Source organism: Chenopodium album, chromosome 20, assembly GCF_948465745.1.
Source record: "Chenopodium album chromosome 20, dcCheAlbu1.1, whole genome shotgun sequence".
Taxonomy (NCBI): domain Eukaryota; kingdom Viridiplantae; phylum Streptophyta; class Magnoliopsida; order Caryophyllales; family Amaranthaceae; genus Chenopodium; species Chenopodium album.
The window spans coordinates 36,432,159-36,454,218 of NC_137853.1; the positions used below are offsets into that span (position 1 = coordinate 36,432,159).

Here is a 22,060-nt window from a genome sequence, read left to right on the forward strand (position 1 = left end):
GATTGGAGTTGAACTGAATTAAACTGAAATTAAGCTAAACTGAAATTAAGCTGAACTGAAATTAAGCTGAAGTGAACAGGCCCATAGTGAATTCTTTGATGTGAAATTCACACATTATATTCTTAGAAGAGGAAGTTTTACAAATGTGCAAGTGATGAGGTTAACTATTTATTTACACACAAAAGTTTACTAATTCAGTAACGTATGCATCAACTTACCATATATAGTATAGAGTTATAATATATAAACTCTTATATAACAACACCCTTCTCCGAGTGTGACTACAAGTTATTTACAAAATTCAATATTCTTTTAAAACTTATAATTTCAAATTTGATAAAGTCAATTACCATGTCTCTGTTTTATTTTTCCGTGTTTAGAGAGTCATAAATAACAAGGAACTTAAAAAAAACAAATGACCTACAATTAGGTTGAAAATAGGCCAAATGAAAGGAAAAAAGTTGTACAATACGAGTAGTGGGAATCAAAAACCGTTATAGAATTGAAACTCCATTTCTCTAATGTGGGCCCACCACCCGATAACCGGTAAGTCATCTCCACCGTCCATCCGCCAAATTTCACCATTCGGTGCCCTTTCCACTTCCTAAAACAAACATATTCTAAAGGGTAAAACAGTAACTTCAACCCCTCAAAACCAAGGAAAGTAAAGACTTAATTCAAAGGTCCATTAAAATTCAACAAGTCACGTGCCAAAAACACGTGACACTCACACATTCTTTCCTCTCACAATCCACGTCATCAAAAGTGGGACCCAATCCCGTTCCCCTTTGGCGCGCTTGCAATTCCATCCTACGTGTCACCCTCGTAAACAACCCAACAGTCCAAGGGTAAAACAGTAAAAACAGTTGGAAGTAGAGAAACACTAAAGCAACTTTCAGTTCATAACAGACAGAGGCAGCAAACAGCAACACACAACAAAAAAAATAAACTAAACTAAAAACTCAACCGAAGAACAACAAACATTAACAACAACTTCAACAAACAGAACCCAGAAATTACGGGAAAACCTATGCATTTATCCTACGATTAATCAAACTACACTTCCATGGATGAAACTCAGGTAATCTCACTCTTATGTTTCCTCAATTTCTCCAAATAAAATTCCCTTTTTTTTTAATTTTAAAATTCATCAACCACTTTTATAAACAGTGTATTCAGTTCATCCAACTACCTTTTTTTTTTTTTTTTTTTTTTTTAATTTGGGAGGATTTGATGATTTTTTAGATTAATTCAATGGATTTAAGAAATGGGTATTGATTAATTTTCAAAATAAATTTGAAATTTTTGTGGGTTTTTTTGATTTTTTTTTTTGATTGATTTTGTAGAAAATGACGGCGTTGAAGAAGGCATATGCGGAGATTATACTGAATACGGCGAAGGAGGCGGCGGCGAGGATAATGGCGTCGGAGAGAAAATCACAACAATTTCAACACGATCTTAGTTGTACTAAAGAGGAAGCTCTTCGTCTTTTACTCCGTCAAAAACAAACTATGGATGCTAAAGTAATGTGGTTTTTGAATGTTCGATTTTTTCATCGGATATATTTATGTTTTATTTGTTGGGTGTCAAATCTTAGGTTGTGGGTGTTTTCATTTTTGGTTTGATGATGGTGTTAAATTTAGGGTCTTGAGTTTGTATTGATGGAAATTAAGTTGTGTGTCAATTGGGAAATAAGGGATAATGGATTGTGTTAGGATTGGGGAGGCGAGGCAGGGTTTCGGATTGATGTTCTGTTTATGATGTTTTGTTGGCAATTTTGGGATGATTGTGAAAATCTGATGTATTGTTGATTGTTCTGCTGGTAGCTGGTCTGTTGGTGTTAGTTTCTGCTTTGGTTTCTAGGATATTATTGAAGATCGCCTTACACCGTGTGTAATTGTGTATGTGTGATCCTCGGTGTTGTTTTGTGTTTCATAGTACTTGTGAAGTGTGGTTCAGTTTTGTGGGAATGTGCTTCTGTTTAATGTAATGGGAGGTGATTTTTTTTTTGTGTTTGTTTTGAGAAAAGTTTTGGATGAGAATTTTATTTGCCTTTAATCATGTTTGGTAACAAGTTCAACTGTTTTATCAGTGCAAGATTTGTGTTTCTAATCATTGCATTTATTCGTTTTTTAGTTAAAAGTTGAAAGATCGTAGTTTCTGATAAGTCATGTTTATCACAATGAGTATGCTATAATATTGTAGTACGAAGTCTACATCTTTTGGGTTTGGTTAATTATGTCAATGTTTAATAATGGATTTCATCCGACTATGATGTATATATGAATCTAACTTTAAGATTTCAGCTGATCCATATAGTTAAAAGCTCTCTTACCGCATTGCAAGTGCTTGACTGTTACCGAGCAATTGATCAATGCGAAGATTTTTCAAATTTTATCTTGACTTCTTCTGCTAGCTCTCAAACCATTTTACGTGTTATGTACATTGATCAAGTGATTTCAACATGTATAATGATTTGTACATCTTGAAATGAAGTTACTATATCTCTAATATTATTAAGGGGTTAAGAATGTGGATTGGAAACTTGATTGACGCCTTTGCTTTATTGTCAGATAAATGAAGCGGAGATGCAATCCTTAAACCAACAAAGAAGAATAGAAGAGCTAGAAGCTCAGCTCCAAGAAGCTGAGGATATAGTGAGTAACCTTAGAGTAGAGCTGAATGAGGCACATATGAAGTTGGAGGAAGTGGCAAATAACCAAACAAAGAATTCACCTAATACGACTGTAAGGGCTGACAGTGAAGAAGCAACTGAACAGCCTGACAACGGGCTATCTGAAGCTGTCTCAGTTGCACAAACTAATTCGTTGGACATATCAGCAAATGGGCATTATGTCTCAAAAAATTCTTTAGCGGAGTTTGGTTATTCTGGTAATCCAGTTGTTCCTTCAATAATTATGAGAAGCAAAAAACCTGAGCTATATAGAAACGGTTGCACGCAAAGAATACGTGCGTATGAGGGGAGTCTTATAAATGGCCATTTTTCTCTGTCTGGAGAGTTGGATGATTTGAAAAATGAGAAAGCTATAAGAGAAGATAACGAAAGAGAAGGGATGTACGTGGCTCCTGTAGTTGCTGATACTACATTTTCTTCAGGGAATAAACCTTTCGACAATCAAGAAGTAAAACATGTGGACAGAGGTAGTAGCTTTGTACAAGAATTAAAATCAAACTGTCGTGGAAGAAAAAGAGCTGTTAGACATAGAAGAAGATATGCTTCCACACTTAACACTATTCCTCATTTGGCCAATGAAACCCTTTCCAATCTTCCAAACTCTCAACCTTGCTTAACCAGTTTTCATGACATGCATGATACTAGTGATGAACATAAGGAAACACTCCCACACTCACCGTCAATATTACAAACAAGTGATTCCGAGATGGGAGTATTATCAGAACAGGTAGCAACTGGCCGAGGTGATGAAACTGAGGTTCATGCAGCTGTGGCAAATGAAGATACAGATGTAGCTAGTAGTTTGAATTTGATTAAGCGGCAAAGTGGTTCTGGTGATTGCTTAAATGTTGCGAGTTCAAAACAAGATCTTAAAAGTAGTAGCATGCTACAAGCATTAAAACCACGTTGTCATGGCAGAAAAAGAGCTGTTAGATGCAGCAGGAAAAGAGATCTTTCTGCATTTAGCGTTATACCTCTTGTAGCCAACGAAACGCTTTCTAATCTTTTGAACTCATGCTTAACTAATTCTCATGACATGCATGAAACGAGTGATAGATCTGATGATATAGATAAGGATACACTTCCAAACTCATCTTCAGTATTACAGTCTAGTGTTACCGAGATATCAGAACATGTAGCAATTACCCAAGGTGATGATACTGAGGTTCGTGTAGCTGTGGTGGATGAAGATACAGATATAGCTACTAGTTTGAATTTGATTAAGCAGCAAAGTGGTTCTGGGGATTGCTTAAACGTTTCGAGTTCAAAACAAGATCTTGAGATGAATAATTCTTCTTCAGTAAACCTCAATTCTACACTGCTGGAAGCTGGTAATGTTATCTCTAGTCCACCACCAAAAGATAGGGTTCTTAAGTATACTTTCCAGAGAAAACGGAAGAAGGAGTCCGTAAGTGGTGATGATAGCAGTTTGCACCAGGAGAGTCCTTTGAAAAGAGCTATGGTAAAGAATCAGGATGGAGATCTTGAGCCCCCAAAATCTAGTGCTGCATCTGAATCATCACGAGATAGTCGAAGGATGGCACAAGTGGCACGCCAGGTTGGTATTCGTTTCTCAAATATATGAAGTTCTATTTTCCATTATTTGGCAAGCTTAAAATTTTATAATTGCTTTTAATTTTGTTTTCACTGAACCCCTTTAAAGTCTAGTTGATCTTGTGGGCTGGTTGGTTTAGTGCTGATATGTGACAGTGCCTGCATCATTGTAGCTACCTTTTAAAATGATATAATTATAAATAAATCATTAAGAGGCATGTTAAGCTACAACAATGAACCCGAGTTACCATAAATTATTTGTTGACGTTTGAGTGATGTTGAATGTTAAGAAAGTTGGTTTCCTCTAATGATGTCCATTTTTTTGCCTAAGGTATACGTTGAGTAGATGATATGATCTCTTAGGCCTCTGTTTGTTTATAGAATAGATGCACATACATAGAGGAAACATAAATACTATATGCAGGGCTGCTGCTTATTCATTTCATGTATCTTAATTTGTTAGTCATCCTGCGCAATTTGTAGAGAGATAATTGATCTTGTTATTAGGTTTCAAAGAGATTAATCTTCAACTACATGAGGTTATTGCTCAGTCTTTATTGCATTTTAACCTTTATCTCTTCGTGCATAATAAATTTGGCATATTCAGATTTAAGAAGCGTTAAGTCTTTGGATGCGTTTAATAGATGCATACATGCAGAACTTTACTTGTTCTCCATGGGATTAAGAGAGACAAAGTTGTGTTTATATCTAGAGTTTTCATGAGTATGCTGCAGAACAATGGAAGATGGAAGAGCTGCTCCAATCCGACTGTATATGTATCTTAATGACCAATCTTCGAGCTTATTATATGCTCCAGTTGGGGTAGCTTGACAATATTAAGCTCTTTGTCTGTGTTTGGTGTGTTTTCTGATAAGAGAATTTTTTGCACTATGGCTTATCTCTATTGCTTGGTTGGATAGAAATTTAAAATGGGTGTCGAGGATATGAGAGGGACGGATAGGGAGGTACAAAAAAGTACAGGAATATGTGATGCAAGATTTGGAATGGAAAGATTATGTGGGAGGGGGAGGGTGAAGATATTAGGGTTAATTTTTCATTGTTTGGAGGTTTGGAAAGATTGGAAAAGGCAGAGAGGAGGGGACACTTGTGATTCTATACTCAATTGAGCTATAAGTTAGCGAGATTAAACTTCCTTTGTTGAATTCAGAGTAATACATAAACCTTTTAGTACTTTTTTATGAGCTATCAAGATTAATAGGAGTGATTTAGGAGAAATAAGAACCAATACATTCTTTCAGGATCAATTGAGCAGATTGTCTTATTGGTAATACTTTGGGTTAGATCCACACGACCTTTGCCCAAACCATTTGTTATTCATTCTATGGAAAACATACCCCTTTACCCTCTCTCCCTCTCCTCATCCCCGTACATCGTTCTACCGAGAACATATTCAGTGAGTGTGCTGTTTGGATGTACTGTTTACCGTGATGCATTTGGTTGTATAATTTTCTTCTTGTGGACAAAAGAATTAAATCTGCTTGCTGAATAAAACTAATTATTAAGCTTGAAGATGCATGTCTTATTGGTCATTACTCCATTAGTGATTTGTGTTGCAAACAAAGGTAGTCTGCACTTGAGAGAGCGAGGACTTGAGTGTTTAGATCCAAATTCATTGGATGGTTACATTAGCTGAAAATATCCAAACACTATTGTCTACTTGCATAACTGCGTATGAATTCTTAGGATGTCTTGCTAAATGCTAAGTGTGATTGCTGAATCCTTGGAATTTATTCTAATATATGATCACTAGGTGACTGGTGGGTGTTATGGGTTTGAGCTTCCGTGGATGATCAATACTATCTTATTTTATTTGGATTCTTGAAATTTCTCATCTATATGTGCAAACCATCTAGATGTGCAAACGTATATGTCGGATGGATCATCTCATTATGGATGCAACTAGAAGTTTGTTTCGCACTGCTTTTCATTTAGCTCATATTTGTGTCAAACACGTGGCAGTTTTCATTTTGGACCATGTCATACATTATTACTTTGTGATTTAAATTATTTCACCAAAGAATCATGAATTTTGGAAATGTAGCATTAAGATATCACGGTACCTACATGAAATTCAACCTGAAGAAAGAGGCAAAGAGCAGTAACCATAATACCATATTGATAATATTAAGAGAGTAAAAATAATTATACTACTAAATAATAGTCTACAACAAAAGTCTACAAGTAATTGTTCTATTTTCTTGTGTCGGTACTCTTGGTAGCTCTAATAATGTTCTAGCAGTAATTATTAACGCTTTTTGGCTAGCCTAGAAGAGGAAAATGGTAGTAGAGAGAACATCCTCCAGAGTTGGTTACAAGAGGGGTAATCTAGTAATTGATTGAGAATCTAGTTAGAGTGTTGGAGTAGAGATCAAGTCAGGCAATTGTGAGGGGATAAAAGGGGATAGGCTGCATATTGCGGGGCGTTGAGAAAAGTTTAGAGAAAAATAGTTACTTGGGAGAGCACCAACCTCTTGTATGTTGGCTATGTTTAACTGGTGACTTCCACCTTGATTATCATTAATATAATCATGTCGTACTAGTTTCCCCTAATCTGATATTAAATCTTCTTAATTCCTCAGAATTTTCTGTTCTAGTAAGAATAGCTAAGGATCATCCTCATTATTAGCATACATATGGTGCTGAACTGCTCATGCATGTTTCATTGGGGTTTTGTTTATATCTAATTAAGTCATGACAGTGACATTCGTCTTTTTCTCGAGATTCATTATGAAGGTTTGCCCTTAATGCAAAAATGGGAACTATGATATTGTGATGTATTTATTGATTGGTTTAATCTTAAAAATAGTGCTCATAGGCAATAGTTAATGGCTTTAACATCGAGGCTGGACTTCTGTTGTTCTAATGGAAAAACAAAGTAATTTGGCTGTTTAGCTGCTGAATTTGCTAATGTAGCTGCTGTTCAGATTACTGCAATTTCGCTTCTATGTCTATATCCTGTGATCCTGTCTATTGGCAAAGGCATCTACCTAAAGAATTTAAGTTGGAAGAGTTCTATGTAAAATTCTGAATTTGAATTTGTTTTCTATTGATTGCTTCGATGTTTAATTTGGAAGTTGTGGCTTGCTCTCCTTGGTCAATTGAATGTAACTGTCTGTTTGGTTTTACAGTGTTTGATGATGATGACCTGAGCCTATTATTTTATTCAGGACAATGAATATTGGAGGGATCTCCGACCAAACTTCCCCTGTGAACTATATATTGTGTAGATATCTACTGACATGTTCGAAACTTATCTAGTTCGTTGTTGGAATGTTTTGTAGGCTGTAACCCTTTCCATATAGGCGAACAGAGAAATCATTTTCCAAAATGATGGAATATTACCTTATATTACTTGTAGGTAGTGCTCGACGCAAATCTTGTGAGATAATGTCTTTTGCTAGTAGTAGCCGTAATAGGAAAGTTACACAAAAGGTTGCTAGTAATATGCTTTCATAGTTTCATACCACAGTAATTCGATGCAAAAACTTGTTTGATAGTAGTTCCTCAAAATACATTGCTTAAAAGTATTTTTATTTTATTTTATTTTATTTTATTTTATTTTATTTTATTTTTTGTATATTATGCTTGTATCTCGTTACAAGAAGTAATATTAACCCTTCATGCAGCACTTGTTTGTAATACTATGTAATTACTTTTCAGTGAATTTTATGCATGTTTGTGGTTAAAAAACCACAGTTGCCACTTTTATCCTGTCAATATAATAACAGTGCTCTCTGTTGTATTTGCAGCTCATATCGCTGTCTGAGAAGAAGTGGTGGAAGTAGTTAACAAGTTCGTTGCTTGCTGAGAAACCAAAACCAAAGCCTAAGGTTACGTGAATTTAGATGGAACAACCTTTCAACGTCATTGTTGATGTGAAATTAGCACCTGATTTAACAACCACAGCGGCTGCTGCTTCTATAGAGAGGGATGAAGGGAGCTGTAAATTAGCTCAGATTAATTGAGTTTTCGCATCACATTCAATAAAGTAATGTTCTTATTTATTATAGCAATTTTCCAAATATCTTTGGTTAATACAAAGATGAATCTTTGTCACTTGATTACGTTGAATGTTCTTTACAATTAAGAAGTGATTACTTCATATATATAGTCATTGATTTTACTACTACTCTGTATAAGATATGGAGACAATATGAGGTACAGTGTTAGAGTAAATCTTCTATGATCTATCTTAATTACCTTGCATTGTCAGGTTATCTAAAGCTATTTCAACGTGGATATAATATGCAGCACAAGTTAACGACCTAATAAAGTCTATTTTTCGACGTTGACTCTTTATTTTCCGGTGTTGACCTAGGTATGCTTGACTTCAAATTATCCTAATTGTACACCATTTCCCTCCAAATCGCTTACATATAACCCCATTCTCTCACTTCCTTTAAATGGTAAACTAAGCAAGCAACTAAATTACCATAAGTAGTACTTCATCTATATGCGGTTGACCTTTAGAGGAACTAGGAGATGGAGGGATCTCCACCACCCTCCCCCTCCCCAAGTGGTGGTGTTCGAATCCTCATCCCCTCCATTCCCGTGATAGGGCGGAGGGGGCCCTCCCCATATCTTACCGGTAAAAATAAATGTGGTCGACCTTCAAGACCCTTGTAGAGAATCGTCAAACAGTATAATTTTCTTCTTTTACTTGAAAGTTCCTATGTCGTACGTACTATGTGCTTTAATTCGTCCTCCAATATTCTTCTTCAGCATTAAAGTCGTCGTATTCGCTGATGCTTGAGAATGAAGAGGAACACAAACTATATATTACCCAAGCATTTATAACAATTACTTAGTATGTGTTTCACTCTTGATAAAAAATCGTATTATTTATTTTGCTGCACTCGTCGATACTTTCAAGGATAAACACAAACTATATACTTCGTGTATATATATATATATATATATATATATACATATCACCCTCCAAAACATAAAGAGGGTTCATAAGTTCATTTCTTTCAATAAGGACGACATTTCAAGTAGTTGCATTGGTTATATTAGTGTTTATATGTCGATGTTAAATAATAATTGGATCATGTTTTGGTAGTTATTACTCTTTTAATACATATATACGAAGTATATTTTATTCTTATTGAAGAACATATTAGATAATAAACAGTTATCACTCTAGATTTTTAGTATCAAAAATAAGGATTTTGTTACCATATATATACATGATGTCCTCATGAACTTTTTTTTTTTTTTAAATTATTAATTAAAAAAAAAACACTTCATATTAATTGAAGGACCTTTATTAGTTGGATTGTAAAAATTCTTCTGCAAAATTATATGTACATATAAATGGATTAATAATTTCATCTACTTTTTTTTTTCTTTCTTATTTCAATAAAAGTAAGTTATTACAAGTATTATTTTTTTATTATCGCGAATATGAATCTTGTTTAAAAGTATTTTTCTAATTAAATCCAATAAAAATTAATACTACCAGTCTACCATGGTGCATGGGTGATCCAATTGGTTTAAAGCATATGCCTGATATCTTAATATAGGCCGGGGATTAACTAATAGTGTCTAATCTGGATTAATTATAATTCATTTTCACGACTATTACATCAATGCATGTAATAGCGATTAGCAAAGATTGGAGATCAAGATTTCATACAAGTTGTTTTCCCCTTGTTTTTCTTAACTTCGAAATTCAAATCTCATATTGAATTGAACTCAAACTTATTGCATTGAGCGCGCGCGCGCACACACATTCCTTTTTACGTACACACGGGACTATATGATATAAAAAATTGCACAAATTATAAACTAAACGAACATCATATATATCGAAATACCAAATATGAATTGGATTAATCCATTCAAGCGAGTCTACAATAAAATGCAAAAATATTTAGTACCCACATTTTCTTGACTACGAAGATAAACTTGACCTTATTACATCACGCTAAATAATTGTCCAAAGAAATCACACAAACAAAGTTTATTTGCTTTGATCAATAAAGCTTCGATCAATCTTAAACTAATAAAACTAACCAAGAAAAACATAGATGATGTAATTGTTTGATTTCCATACCTAAAATAATAATTGTTCACATTGTAATTTCTTAGCTAGCTTATTAGATGAACAGCTTGAATAATCACGTACGATTAATAATGACGAGCATCTCTTGAATTCCATGATGAGATTCTTGGCCATCCACTTCGATTATCTATAAACCCTGGTGTATAGCCCTTGTAGGCGGCGAGTTCACGATAACTATGCTCAGCGACACTGCAAACATCGTAGTAAAGACTACCTAAACACTCGGCCATGGTGAGGTTGTAAGGTGCGACGTAAACGTGATCATTAGCGTCACTGTAGTACTTATCGAAGTCGGCTTTAAAGAAATAATGAGGGATACCCGCCATTGTTGAGTTCTTGTTTTTATGTGAAATGACTTAATTAAGGAGGAAAGAAAAGAAAAGAAATGAAATGAAATGAAATGAAGAAGATTACTAGCTTTTAGGAAGAAATTTAAGGGATTTTATTACATGAACATTTTGTTATAATTTTATTATTACATGGGTATTTATAATAAAAGATAGATGGATAGGGTTACTTTAGTAGGTCAACTTACGGCTACAATGGTCTAGGTTTAGGAAGGCAAAGAGTATCTTGTTTGATTTAGGGATTAATTGAGCCTTTTCTTATTTTCACTAATTGGTAAATTAATTAAATGTTAGTATTTGATAATAAGAAATCATATTGTGATGTAGTTACTAATAGTACTATTCAAGAAAATAAAAATGTAGTAGCTAATAAATCCTATAGGATTTTTTTTAAAAGATAAATCAACAAAGATGTGAAAGTCAAATGTGTGAATATATAGTCTAGAAGTCAAATGAGTGTATCTAATACGAAGTATTACCTAATAATCTATTGAACGATTATAAATTCATCAAAAGAGTGTTGTTTGCATTATTAATATGGGGTAGATTTATTTTTTATTTATTTTTTTTTTTTTTGAAGCAAGAGGTAGATTTATTTAGTATATATGTAGAATGGAATTTACTTTTATAATAATTGGGGTAATATCGTAATATGCAATCGTGTAATATAGAATCATTGCCAATTTTAAAGTTAGTAGTGAAATACTCATATTCGAAAAAATAATTTCTATTATACACGCGAGTATGTGTCGTAGACTCATGGCGACACGGGCATACGGCCCATGTTTACTTGACCAAAACGAAAACAAAACAAAATCAAGAAAAATTCTTGTGAAAATAAAGAAGAGATTTTAGAGAGAAATGGGGGCAGCAAGCAAGGTGGGAGACTGGGCATTCAAGGGGTTTACGGCAACACTGGGATTGGCAACCATCTATCTCACCACCACTTTCTCCTTTAATGTTTACAGAGGTCTTTCTTGGCATAACGCCCAATCGGTATTTTCTCTCTCCTTTTTTTAAACCCTATCAATTTCCCCTTTTTTTGTAGATTCACTTTCAAACCCTTTTCTGCAAATTTCTTGTTTATTTGATATAATCTTGAATTTTTCTGGGTACCCTTTTAATTTTGATGGACTACTTTCAGCAATTTGAGTTTTGATTCAATGTAATGTTGCCATCTATCGAAATATCTTTCTTGTTTCTGGATATTTGATTTTTTTTCTTTTCAAATTTTAGATTTTGGTAGTTGATTAATTCATGAATTGTATATTAGCAAAATAATCATAATCGTACGGAGTATGAGTTGGTTTTTATTGCCCAATTTGCATAAGAAATTTGCTTAGTTGCTTATTAGAGTTGTGCAAGACGTTGTGGTTTGTGCAATTGTAAGTTATGCCTCTGTACTTTGTAAAATGATACTGTATTTCGTAAAAATGTTATTTTAGGGCTTGATTCCTTTTATTGAATTGGTTATAGCCTAATTGGAATGAGGGCTTGTTTATGTGAGGGCAGATCATCAAATATGTTTCATACAATGGTTGCAAGCTTACTTTGAAATGAATTAACTGTTGGGAGTTGGGACTGTGTCATTTGCATCTCTTAGGAAGTTTTAAGGACTTTGACGCAACCCCCAAGGCCCCCAACCCACGAATTTGCTCCATTAATTTCCAAGGTTCTTGTTACTGCGGAATGTGGATGAATTCGGTTTTCATAATTATGTATTGTACATGGTTGTGTTCTCCTGATTATTTTGGCTTTCATTGCCAGACCTAGAACATTTACTGTGCTCTGTGGTTTTACTATAAATAGGTCCTTTTTTAAAAAAACTTTCTAGGAATCTGGAGTAGAGGCTTGCAGATTTGAAAATTAACCGAATATGAGAGTAGTTGAAGATTATGATGAATTTGGGCTCAGCCTAGGAGATTGATTTGGCTGTATATTTCAAATGGAAAAATCAGCTGTTTGGATTGCATTTTGTTTGTACTCACTACTCATTGATGGCATTGCAAGTAGTCATCTCCGCAATAAGTTGCACTTCACAAAATAGAAGTTGAGCCATATCTGAGTTTTAGAGCTTTGGCTAAGGAATTTTTTATTGGAGATTTTTTCCTAGACTACCAGACCAAATATTCTACTTAGTTGTGAATAGCAGGAGTGTTAGAAAGAGATTTTCCTTCTTTAAGTACATATATCTGCCCACATCTCAATCATTTTAATACCAGTAATGAGGCATTTGGCTGCAAGAAATTTTTTTCTGCTGGTATTTGGTTCACAGTTCATTTTTGGATCAAGTGACATCCTTCCACTTTTAACTGACTAGTGTAATTGTGAATTTGGCAGTCACTGTTTAAATTATGCAAAAGTTTAAGTGGAATTGCTGAGCTTTCTTCATGAAACATAATAGGTAGAATATAGAAGAATGCTCAGAGTGTACCTGTTTGGTGTAACATGTTGTTGGTAAAACCTTCGTGATCTATTCTGGAAACTTGTGCACATTCACAATTTCACATTAGTTTCTTTTTCCAGTACAACCAAATCTTCCTTGGTCTTTTTACCTTCACGATGACACAGTTAATACAAGTCCTTGCCTTTTCTTGATTGCTGTCCTGGTTGTGTGATTCCTCCTTCCTGTTTTTTATTGCTTCGTATTATTCTTCTTACGTCATTTAAGCTTTGATTAATTACTTTTCTTTCAAAAGCATACTTCGCCCTTTGAGCCATCTTGTCTTGGAAGTAAGATGAGATAAAACATTCTCTAGTTTTTAATCCTATGGTGTAGTGACTGTGTGACATCATTGGTTTCGGGTATCAACATCCTTTTATCTCCCTTCTTAACGTCTATGTTTTGCTTTTCCATTGTGAAGAGTCATCTCATATCTTCCAACTTTCAAGTGAAGTTTGCAGTTGGTATCCTCATTGTGATTTAAGACTTAGACATGCAAAATCTCTGTTGTTAAATGTATACTACATATGCTGTGATTGGTATATCGTTGATCATTGTTTTGGAAGATGTATTCATGTTGATCTCTGATTTATTTTCTGCAGAAATTGAACGAGGAAGAGCAAAATGATCAGAAAAATGCGGCCTGAAATTTTGTAGTTTGCAATCACGTGCTGAATAAACACCCTTTTGTTTTATGCAATATGTTTACTTTTCTTACATTTTTGATAAAGAATACATGTTAGACAAGTCATATGCACAAATTTACTTGGTAGGACTCTGAAACAGTATATTGCAAACTTTGCGCTTCATGTATGGCTTCTTTTTGAGTGTAATATGAAACATTTACACTGAAAAACAACAGTAGCAGATTTGATTAGTAAAAGCTATGATTTGCAGCTGATTCAGGTTGGTTTACACCATCCAATTCATTTAAATTCCAGGATTTTACAGGTTTAATCAAACACCAACATGCTATTTACGGCCACGTCCTTTTGCTCACGAAGATACCACCATCTTTTTTGCATCAATGATTTAGTTGCTTGTTTTCATTGGATTTGCTGGTGTTGTGGTGAAGTAGTAAACCCAACTTGAAAAGGAATTACACTGTTGTACTAGTTTAGTCCAACATTGAGTGAAAACATCAGAGACAGAATTTGGTTAACTATTGTTATTTCTTTTCTTTTCTTTTCTTTTTTTTTTATAATTATTATTATTTTTTTTTTTACAAATGCGAAAGCAGAAGGAAACATTAAACAATAGGTAAGAACATACCGGTAGTATTAGCTATCTCATAACCATGTTGCACCTCATCCCTACCTACTCTACAGACGGTGCAATGTGCAAATTTCAAACCTTCTTATTTGATATCTTGTATTGCCTCCTCCTTTGTCCCCACCTAACTCTGCTAATGCCCCTATCAACGACAATGATAGAGTTACCATTTTCTTTTTTCCAAGAACCATCAACTTGAATGATAGTGTGTTGGAAGTGGTGGAGGGTAGTGCGATCATGACCTAATGTTGCGACAAGAAAACACGCACCAATAATGATTATGAAACTTTATTAACTGTCTTTTTTCAATTAGTTGGGTTAACACTATTGTTGTAACCAGCCTCACATTTCTTAATTCATATATAAGAGAATTGTTCCACTATTGTTAGTCGAAAAAATTATTTTGCCATATAATCTAGAAAAGAATAGTTTCTGAACCATAAGAAACGCGAGGTTAGTTTCAAATGAGGCATATTTAGAAATGGCAACGGATTGGATTCGGGTCGGATGTGGCTAAATCCGAATCCGATTCGTTTACTAAACAGACCCTGAACTCGGATCCGAATCCAAGTCCGAATCCGTAAAATCCGAGTCCGACTCCGATCCGACTCGTAATTTTCGGATCCGAATCCGGTCCATTTATACGGACCTTCGAAATGATCCGAATATTATTTTAATTTTTATTTTTTTTGTAATGTCATATACTAGTACTTATAATTGCTTGTATTGTCATACCAATTAAAGTATAAACATAACATATTTAAATAATAAACTAAGTTACATAACAAAATTTTGCTACAAAACAAGCAAATAATTGTCCCAAGTTATAAAGCATATTCTTACTCTCTCGGATTCGGACTAGGATCGGACTTTGCGTAGGGTCCAAGTCCGATCTACCTCCTATTCGGATTCGGATCTATTTTATCGAATTCGAATTCGGACTAATTTTAAACGAATTCGAATCGGATTTTTTCCTTCGAATCGGATCGAACTCGGAAATTGCCATCCTTAGGCATATTGCTGTACAAAACTAAGTTCTCATTAATCTCTAGAACAAAAGACATAATCAAATTTGATTCAAGAGAGGTAAAAGTAAGAACAAATGAATACAACAGTGTACCACATACATGTAATATAACCTTGTCCCATTTTAAATTGTTAACCTTTCAAAAATCTCCCACTTATACAGTTATAAAATCCGACCCGTCTAATTACCGGGTCTAATTAGCACCAGGAAAAAAAAAAAAAAAAAAAAAACCCTGTTAAATGAGAGATACTACGAATCACCCATAAACCTAGTAGGACCTTGTTAAATGAGAGATAAAATGTTACATGTAATGAAAATGGACAGGCTAAAGCCCAGGCCCAAAAAAAACATTAAAGTTACAAAGCCCAAAAATCCCTCTTACTCAGAACCCTAATTTCCCCCCCCCCACAAAACCCTATAACCCTAACTCCTTTCTCCCTCTCCTTCATTTCTCTCTGCCGCACAACCCCCAAACCCCCCGCCTCCAAGGAGAGAGAGAGAGAGAGAGTGAAAAAAGCTTGAAAGCTCCAACAATGGCGACTCCAGCCCCAACACCAGTCCACTCAGTGCAATGCTTCGGCCGCAAGAAGACAGCCGTAGCAGTAACCTACTGCAAAGAAGGCCGAGGTCTAATCAAGATCAACGGTACTCCAATCGAGCTCGTTCAACCCGAGATTCTCCGTTACAAGGTCTTCGAACCCATCCTTCTTCTCGGCCGTCAACGCTTCAATGGCGTCGATATGAGGATCCGCGTCAAAGGAGGAGGTCACACTTCTCAGATCTACGCTATTCGTCAGAGTATTGCTAAGGCTCTTGTTGCTTACAATCAGAAGTTTGTTGATGAACAGACTAAGAAGGAGATCAAGGATATTCTTGTCAGGTATGATCGTACTTTGCTTGTTGCTGATCCTCGTCGTTGTGAGCCAAAGAAGTTTGGTGGTCGTGGTGCTCGTGCTAGGTTCCAGAAGTCTTACCGTTGAAGAACATCAATGGCGGAAGAGAGAGAATACCAGAGCTTCTTCTTTTTTTTGTTTTTGGTTTGGAATTTCTACCTATCATATTTCTCTGGTTTTAGGTAATGTTATGGATAATTTTTATTATTAGTGGTTTTCTGATGATTATGAGCTCTCTTTTTCGTTAGTTTAAACCCTAAATTTTGGATTAGAGAAAGTACTTAATGTTTCAATTAATCGTCGGATTTTGTATTTTCACCATTTATATCGCAATGTTTTGATTGTTATATGCTTATTGATTCACTGTTGTGTTATTTTGATTCTACTTTGCAATGTTTGATTATACTGGTATTCGAATTCTAAATTGACTGAAAATCTTAATGGAAGTATTGATTTTAGGGATTAGTATGTTAGGTTATTGCTTGATAATCGATAGCAATTTGCAAAATTAAACTCATTTCCGGTTTGTGTATGCGTGCTTTCAATGGATGTTTGAATGAATCCAATGTGTGGATTATGAAAGAGTAAGGTGCTAATGAATCATGGGCTCCATTTTCTAGCATGTCTGAATCCAGTAGTTTACTGCTGCTTGCTTTTTCTAGAATGGTCATAGACATGAATTTCTAGTGAGGCATATTAGTCGTCGATTAATGCTTAAACAATGTAGACATCTCTGGTTCAATATGAGGTATAAAGCTGTTATATTAGTTCCGAATTCAATGCTTAGGGATCTCATTGTTTGTGTTGGTAGCCTTCTTCCTGTTCTGTTCTTAATGGTGTAGCTGACTTGCTGTGTAGCCTGTAGGATGATACTCCTCAATTGCTCTTGCCTTTTGTGTCTATTATCGCTGTTTCTTATGTTCTCTTGAGAGATTTCCATGTTTTGTAAGTCTATAGATTATTAATCGCTAATGTTATCTTAAGTTAAGAACATACTCGATCTTCATGTTTTGTAGGCTGACTCTCTAGTTAAACGCTTTATTCATCCTAAGAACCTGTATTTTGTACCCTGAAAATCTAGTTCTTGCCTTATTACATCAATGTGTGACACTATGATTTGTGAGTTTATTATGTTTAGTGTATTCTCAGAGCAGCAACAAATTTGAAGTTGAATAGCTCGTTTAATGTATTTACAGTGAAGAAGGGATGTGTTCAATTTATATGAAATTCTTACAGATTGAATACCCTTTGCTTTGATTTGTGAAATTTGAAGCGAATGATTATTGATACTATGAATGAGTTTTGAACTCATTTTCTTGACTGGCATGTTGTGCTATTTTATTTTTCTTCAGGTCTTAATTTTCTTCTCTAGTCGAATAAGTAGTTATGACACTTTATTTGCACACAGCAGACCTTTTTGATCTTGTAAAGGTCATAGCAAAACTTCAATTCAATCTTATTTTTCTGGACTGCAAGCAGCTCTCAGCTTGCATTGAGAATTTCTCCTCAAACTTAGCTTGTTTTTTATCATATGAAGTAATAATACGACTAGGGTGTTCAACTTCCAACTAACGCGAATTTCTCCTCATTCTATACTAGATACCTAGACATTCCCAATCGATTCAGATCACATGATTGCCAAGTTACCAATATTAATTTACTAGTCTCATATAGTCCGCCATTTCACTAATGAAGGGAGGGGGAAGTGAGCTTCATTTTCCCTCCCTCTGAATCTCTCCAAATTTTGGGAAATGGATATCTTCCTCTCTCTTTTCCTCTTTCTTCCTCCAATCCTTTACCCAAACGAGAGAATTTGTCTCCTATTTTTTTCTATCCAAACAAAATGTAAGAGTAGTTGCACATAACATAGTTAACTGTCTGTCTATGTCTATCTAAGCTTATCTCATTATTACATGGTAACACTAGACCAAGCTCTTAGATAGTTAGATTACATTGCTTAGGGAAACCATATGCACTGTTTTCAATCTGTATCAAATTTTGCCATGGATTAGACAGTAGTTGTATCAAAGAATAAACAAACACGAGTAGTATATTAACTAGAGCACGATCTAGGCTAAGGGCAAAAGAATTTTATCATAGCTTTTCAATGAATTGTGTTGTGGTTTGGGTGTTAAATACGCAGTGTGTGCTCAATTTCACTGATTATGTTCTTTAACTGGTCTTGGGACAGACAAGTTAAAGTTGCTTGTGCAAGATTGTTACTCGTAAAGTCATAATACCTAAAGGAGTAAAGGTGCACATGTGAAAGTATATGCATATGGAATTTATTATGGATTGTCTTCAAGGATCTTGGTTGTTGCTTTAAATAAATAATGCAATGCAATGTGGAATTAAGGTGTAATTCTAGTAAAAAAAAAAAAAAGTGTAATTCTAGGCTTTCATTTATGTTTGTAATTATTTAGCATTGAAGCTTTTTAATCATAGCTTGTTTGGAGATAAATTCGATAATACAAGGAAGATGAGAAAAACAACTAGTTTGATGCCCGGGCAATGTCCCGGGTCATTTTTTTTATATAAAAAACTGTAGTAAATTGTTTTTAAAAATAACTTTAATAAATTAAAGGGAAATCTATTTATGGTTTTATAATTTAAAAAAAAAATTAAAAAAAAAAACATTTTTTATAAAATTTATTGAACATTAATAAAATTCATTATGAAATATGCAGTAACCTAAGGGCCTATTCTCTTACGTTGAAATTCAATTCAATTCAGTTCAGTTCAATTTAGTTCAGCTGAGTTCAGTTCAGCTCAATTCAGTTCATTTCAGTTCAGCTCCTAATTTCCTTCTCTTATAAAATATTCATTTCAGTTCAATTCAGTTCAGTTCAGCTGAGTTCAGTCAATGAGAACAGACCTAACTTTTATACTTCATATTAGTTTGTTTTATCACTTAAATGAATTTTTATCTACCATTATAAATTTCTTCAAAGTATAGATGAGCAAACGAAAGAATGAGGATTAAAAAATTAGCATTTATGAGCATTAATTTTTTGTGAGGGAAAATTGATGATTAGTTTTATTATGACATGAATCACATGACCTCACATCATTTATCAATTCATGACGACATGTGGCAAAAATGATGATACGTGGCATGATTACAGTTCTTGCCTTGGGTTTTAATATATATATATAGATTTTTTTTATTTTTTATTTTATTTTTTTGACAAAGAGAACTAGAAAAACCAAAAGAGAAAAGCAAGTTGTTATAATCTCAACTTCATGTCACATTATTTGACCTACCAACTTAACAATAATTTTTTGTAACAGCATAACATACTTGAGACCTGTCCCAACTCCCAAATGATTCATACAAAAAGACAGTTGCAAGGCTGATCCTCTAAATCTTGCGCCTTTCCTGGTATAAATTATTCATCTAACAAGTACATATTGATCTCCGGCATGAAAAACATAATCAATTTTGATTCAATGGGAGATTGAAACCCTTAATTCCTATAACACGCATGGGTGATGGGAATTGGGGGATCGTTAAGTGAGCCATTAAATATGAGATTAGCAAACCAGTGATTTGCACCTTCAGTGTGGTGCACACCATCCCAACTCACATGTAACGCTGGGTTCTTGCAGACTGCACCATACACTGTCGTGCCATTCGATATTGCACCCTTTTGCCCACACCATACATGATCATACATCTCATGGTACCCACAGCATACATTCATTGGGTCTGCCCATCCTGATTTGAAATAAAACAGAGAAAGCAGAACATTACTTATTTGACAAACATAACATGTTAAATTTCCATATTTTGTTTCAAAATGGAGTGTTGAATGTTGATAGCCGTGTCTAACTGTCCAGGATCTAATGTATTTGAGGTGAAATGAAGGATCCGAGTAACTGTATATAGATTGAGATTTGTCCGAAAACAAACATACCTGGTTCAAAATTGAGCATAGTGATATATATTAGCTTAACACAGTTAGTTTAGGTTGCTACTCATTTTAAGTCTCATCAAAGCAAGATTTAGATTAAAGACATTTTAAAGGTTGATTGATCTGTACTTCTGTATTAGTGAAATAGAGAAGAAGTTGTAAAGATAGCATGAGTTGATTACCTAGACTCTTTGTTTTGCTAACTAGTCCATACTTTGCAGAGTGAAGATCCACATATGTAATTGCGGCTTCAGTAAGTTGTGCCCTGAGTTTTGTAACAGTATCCTTGAGTTGCTTATTGAACTCGATAGCCATATCATTCTGCCCTTTTATGCAGCCAAATTCATCAACAATTCCGGGCTTAGGATCTATAATGTAGAATCGGTTTACAGGCAAGCAACCAATTGGACCGGTATTATGTATCCAGAATGACCTTCCTCCTTGTTCATATAAATGCTGCCAAACAATTCAAAGGTGCATACTTTGTAAGAACAAAAATATATATTTTGACAATCAAGCTAATGGCGGTGTTATATTCTTAGAAACTTACTTGAACTGCAGAAGAAAACTGGGAAATGATGTTAGGGATGGCTGCAAGAATTTGTTCGTTGTTCATTGTACGGAAGGCAACAGAGAGGTCGTTCTGGCCAATGTCGAATGTGTAAAGAGCCTTCGAAAAGTCCTCTTGTCTAGGAAGCACACTTTTCTCAAAGGGACTCTTAACTGAATTTCAACAAGGAATTCATGCAATAAGCACAATGTAATTTAAGCATTATCCATCCCAAAATCCAAGCATAAAGAAGATTTTACGATTTTACCTTGGTCGTAAAGATCCTTGGTTCTAGACTTGAACTGATCATGATGCCAAATTTGTACATCAAGTGAGAAAGGGCTAATACCATACTGAAATATTGTCTCATTTTGCCTACGGATAGTAGACCCTCCTGTTGCGAAATTAGCACCGTGGCTAAAATTTGCTCCAATCGAATTCAAGTATGCACTCAAGTACGGAAGTCCTAATTGTTCCGCTGCACAAAGAAAGTCATATTAATCAAAATTGAAGTATGTTGGTGATTCTGAAGTTTATGAGTAACAGAAGTTTTCTCACATTTTAATTTTGTCCAAATTTTAGGAAATTAAGTAGCCGGTCATGTTTATTAACCTCTATTGAATAGACTTATGTCAAATTTTAGTAAATAACACTCAAAAATTTATCGCATTGGCAATCTATATACGTAGTAAAAATACTCAAGATAATATCGCATTCTCAATCCATCTTATTATTTTATCTACTACTAGTTTTATTAGATACAACATTTACCCGTGTAAGAATTTGCTGTTATTTGCCCAACTATACATACACATAATGACATAAACTATACACTAAAATTGTCACTATTCAACAAGTAAATTGTAGTAATTGACCATGACAGTTAAAACTTAAAACACAAAAATAGCATAAGCCAACTAAATAATGATGTACAAAACAAAATTGTTACCAATAAAATCCACGAGAACACGGCCGTCGGAATCACGACCCACTGGCTTCTTAAAGAAGGTCTGGCCATAAGGCCACTCAATAGGTTTAAAAGCCGCTGAAATGCCACCGGTGTCCGAGTTCGAATCCCCGAAATTATACATCGCTGGGAATTTACACGGCGGCTTATCTCTAACCGACTGTCCCGCCACCACTCCCACCACCATTAAAAACACCAATACACCACCTCCTAAACACCCCATTTTTTTTGTTAATGATAGAAATGAAAGAGGGATGATTTTGGTAGTTTACTTATACTTTGAGCTTGAATATGCCAGCTAAAAGTGAAA

At 34.6% G+C, this 22,060-nt stretch overlaps 3 protein-coding genes across 3 annotated transcripts; 2 read left to right on the forward strand and 1 right to left on the reverse strand.

The window, feature by feature from the left end:
- Window positions 1–932: 932 nt before the first annotated feature.
- LOC145598650 (uncharacterized) lies at window positions 933–8,399 on the forward strand. The gene is made up of 4 exons (XM_081655034.1): window positions 933–1,081; window positions 1,347–1,523; window positions 2,574–4,253; window positions 8,020–8,399. The coding sequence occupies exons 1-4, from the start codon at window positions 1,067–1,069 to the stop codon at window positions 8,053–8,055; spliced, it is 1,908 nt and encodes a 635-aa protein (XP_081511160.1). The 5' UTR covers window positions 933–1,066; the 3' UTR covers window positions 8,056–8,399.
- A 7,467-nt stretch (window positions 8,400–15,866) lies between these two features.
- On the forward strand, window positions 15,867–16,550 carry LOC145598151 (small ribosomal subunit protein uS9-like). Its single transcript, XM_081654461.1, has one exon. The coding sequence runs from the start codon at window positions 15,960–15,962 to the stop codon at window positions 16,404–16,406; it is 447 nt and encodes a 148-aa protein (XP_081510587.1). The 5' UTR covers window positions 15,867–15,959; the 3' UTR covers window positions 16,407–16,550.
- Window positions 16,551–19,517: 2,967 nt separating this feature from the next.
- On the reverse strand, window positions 19,518–22,060 carry LOC145598681 (GDSL esterase/lipase At5g14450-like). Its single transcript, XM_081655062.1, has 5 exons — window positions 21,733–22,060; window positions 21,052–21,261; window positions 20,784–20,956; window positions 20,416–20,689; window positions 19,518–20,037 (listed from the first exon to the last, which is right to left on the reverse strand). Exons 1-5 carry the CDS (start codon window positions 21,971–21,973, stop codon window positions 19,787–19,789), a joined length of 1,149 nt encoding a protein of 382 aa, XP_081511188.1. The 5' UTR covers window positions 21,974–22,060; the 3' UTR covers window positions 19,518–19,786.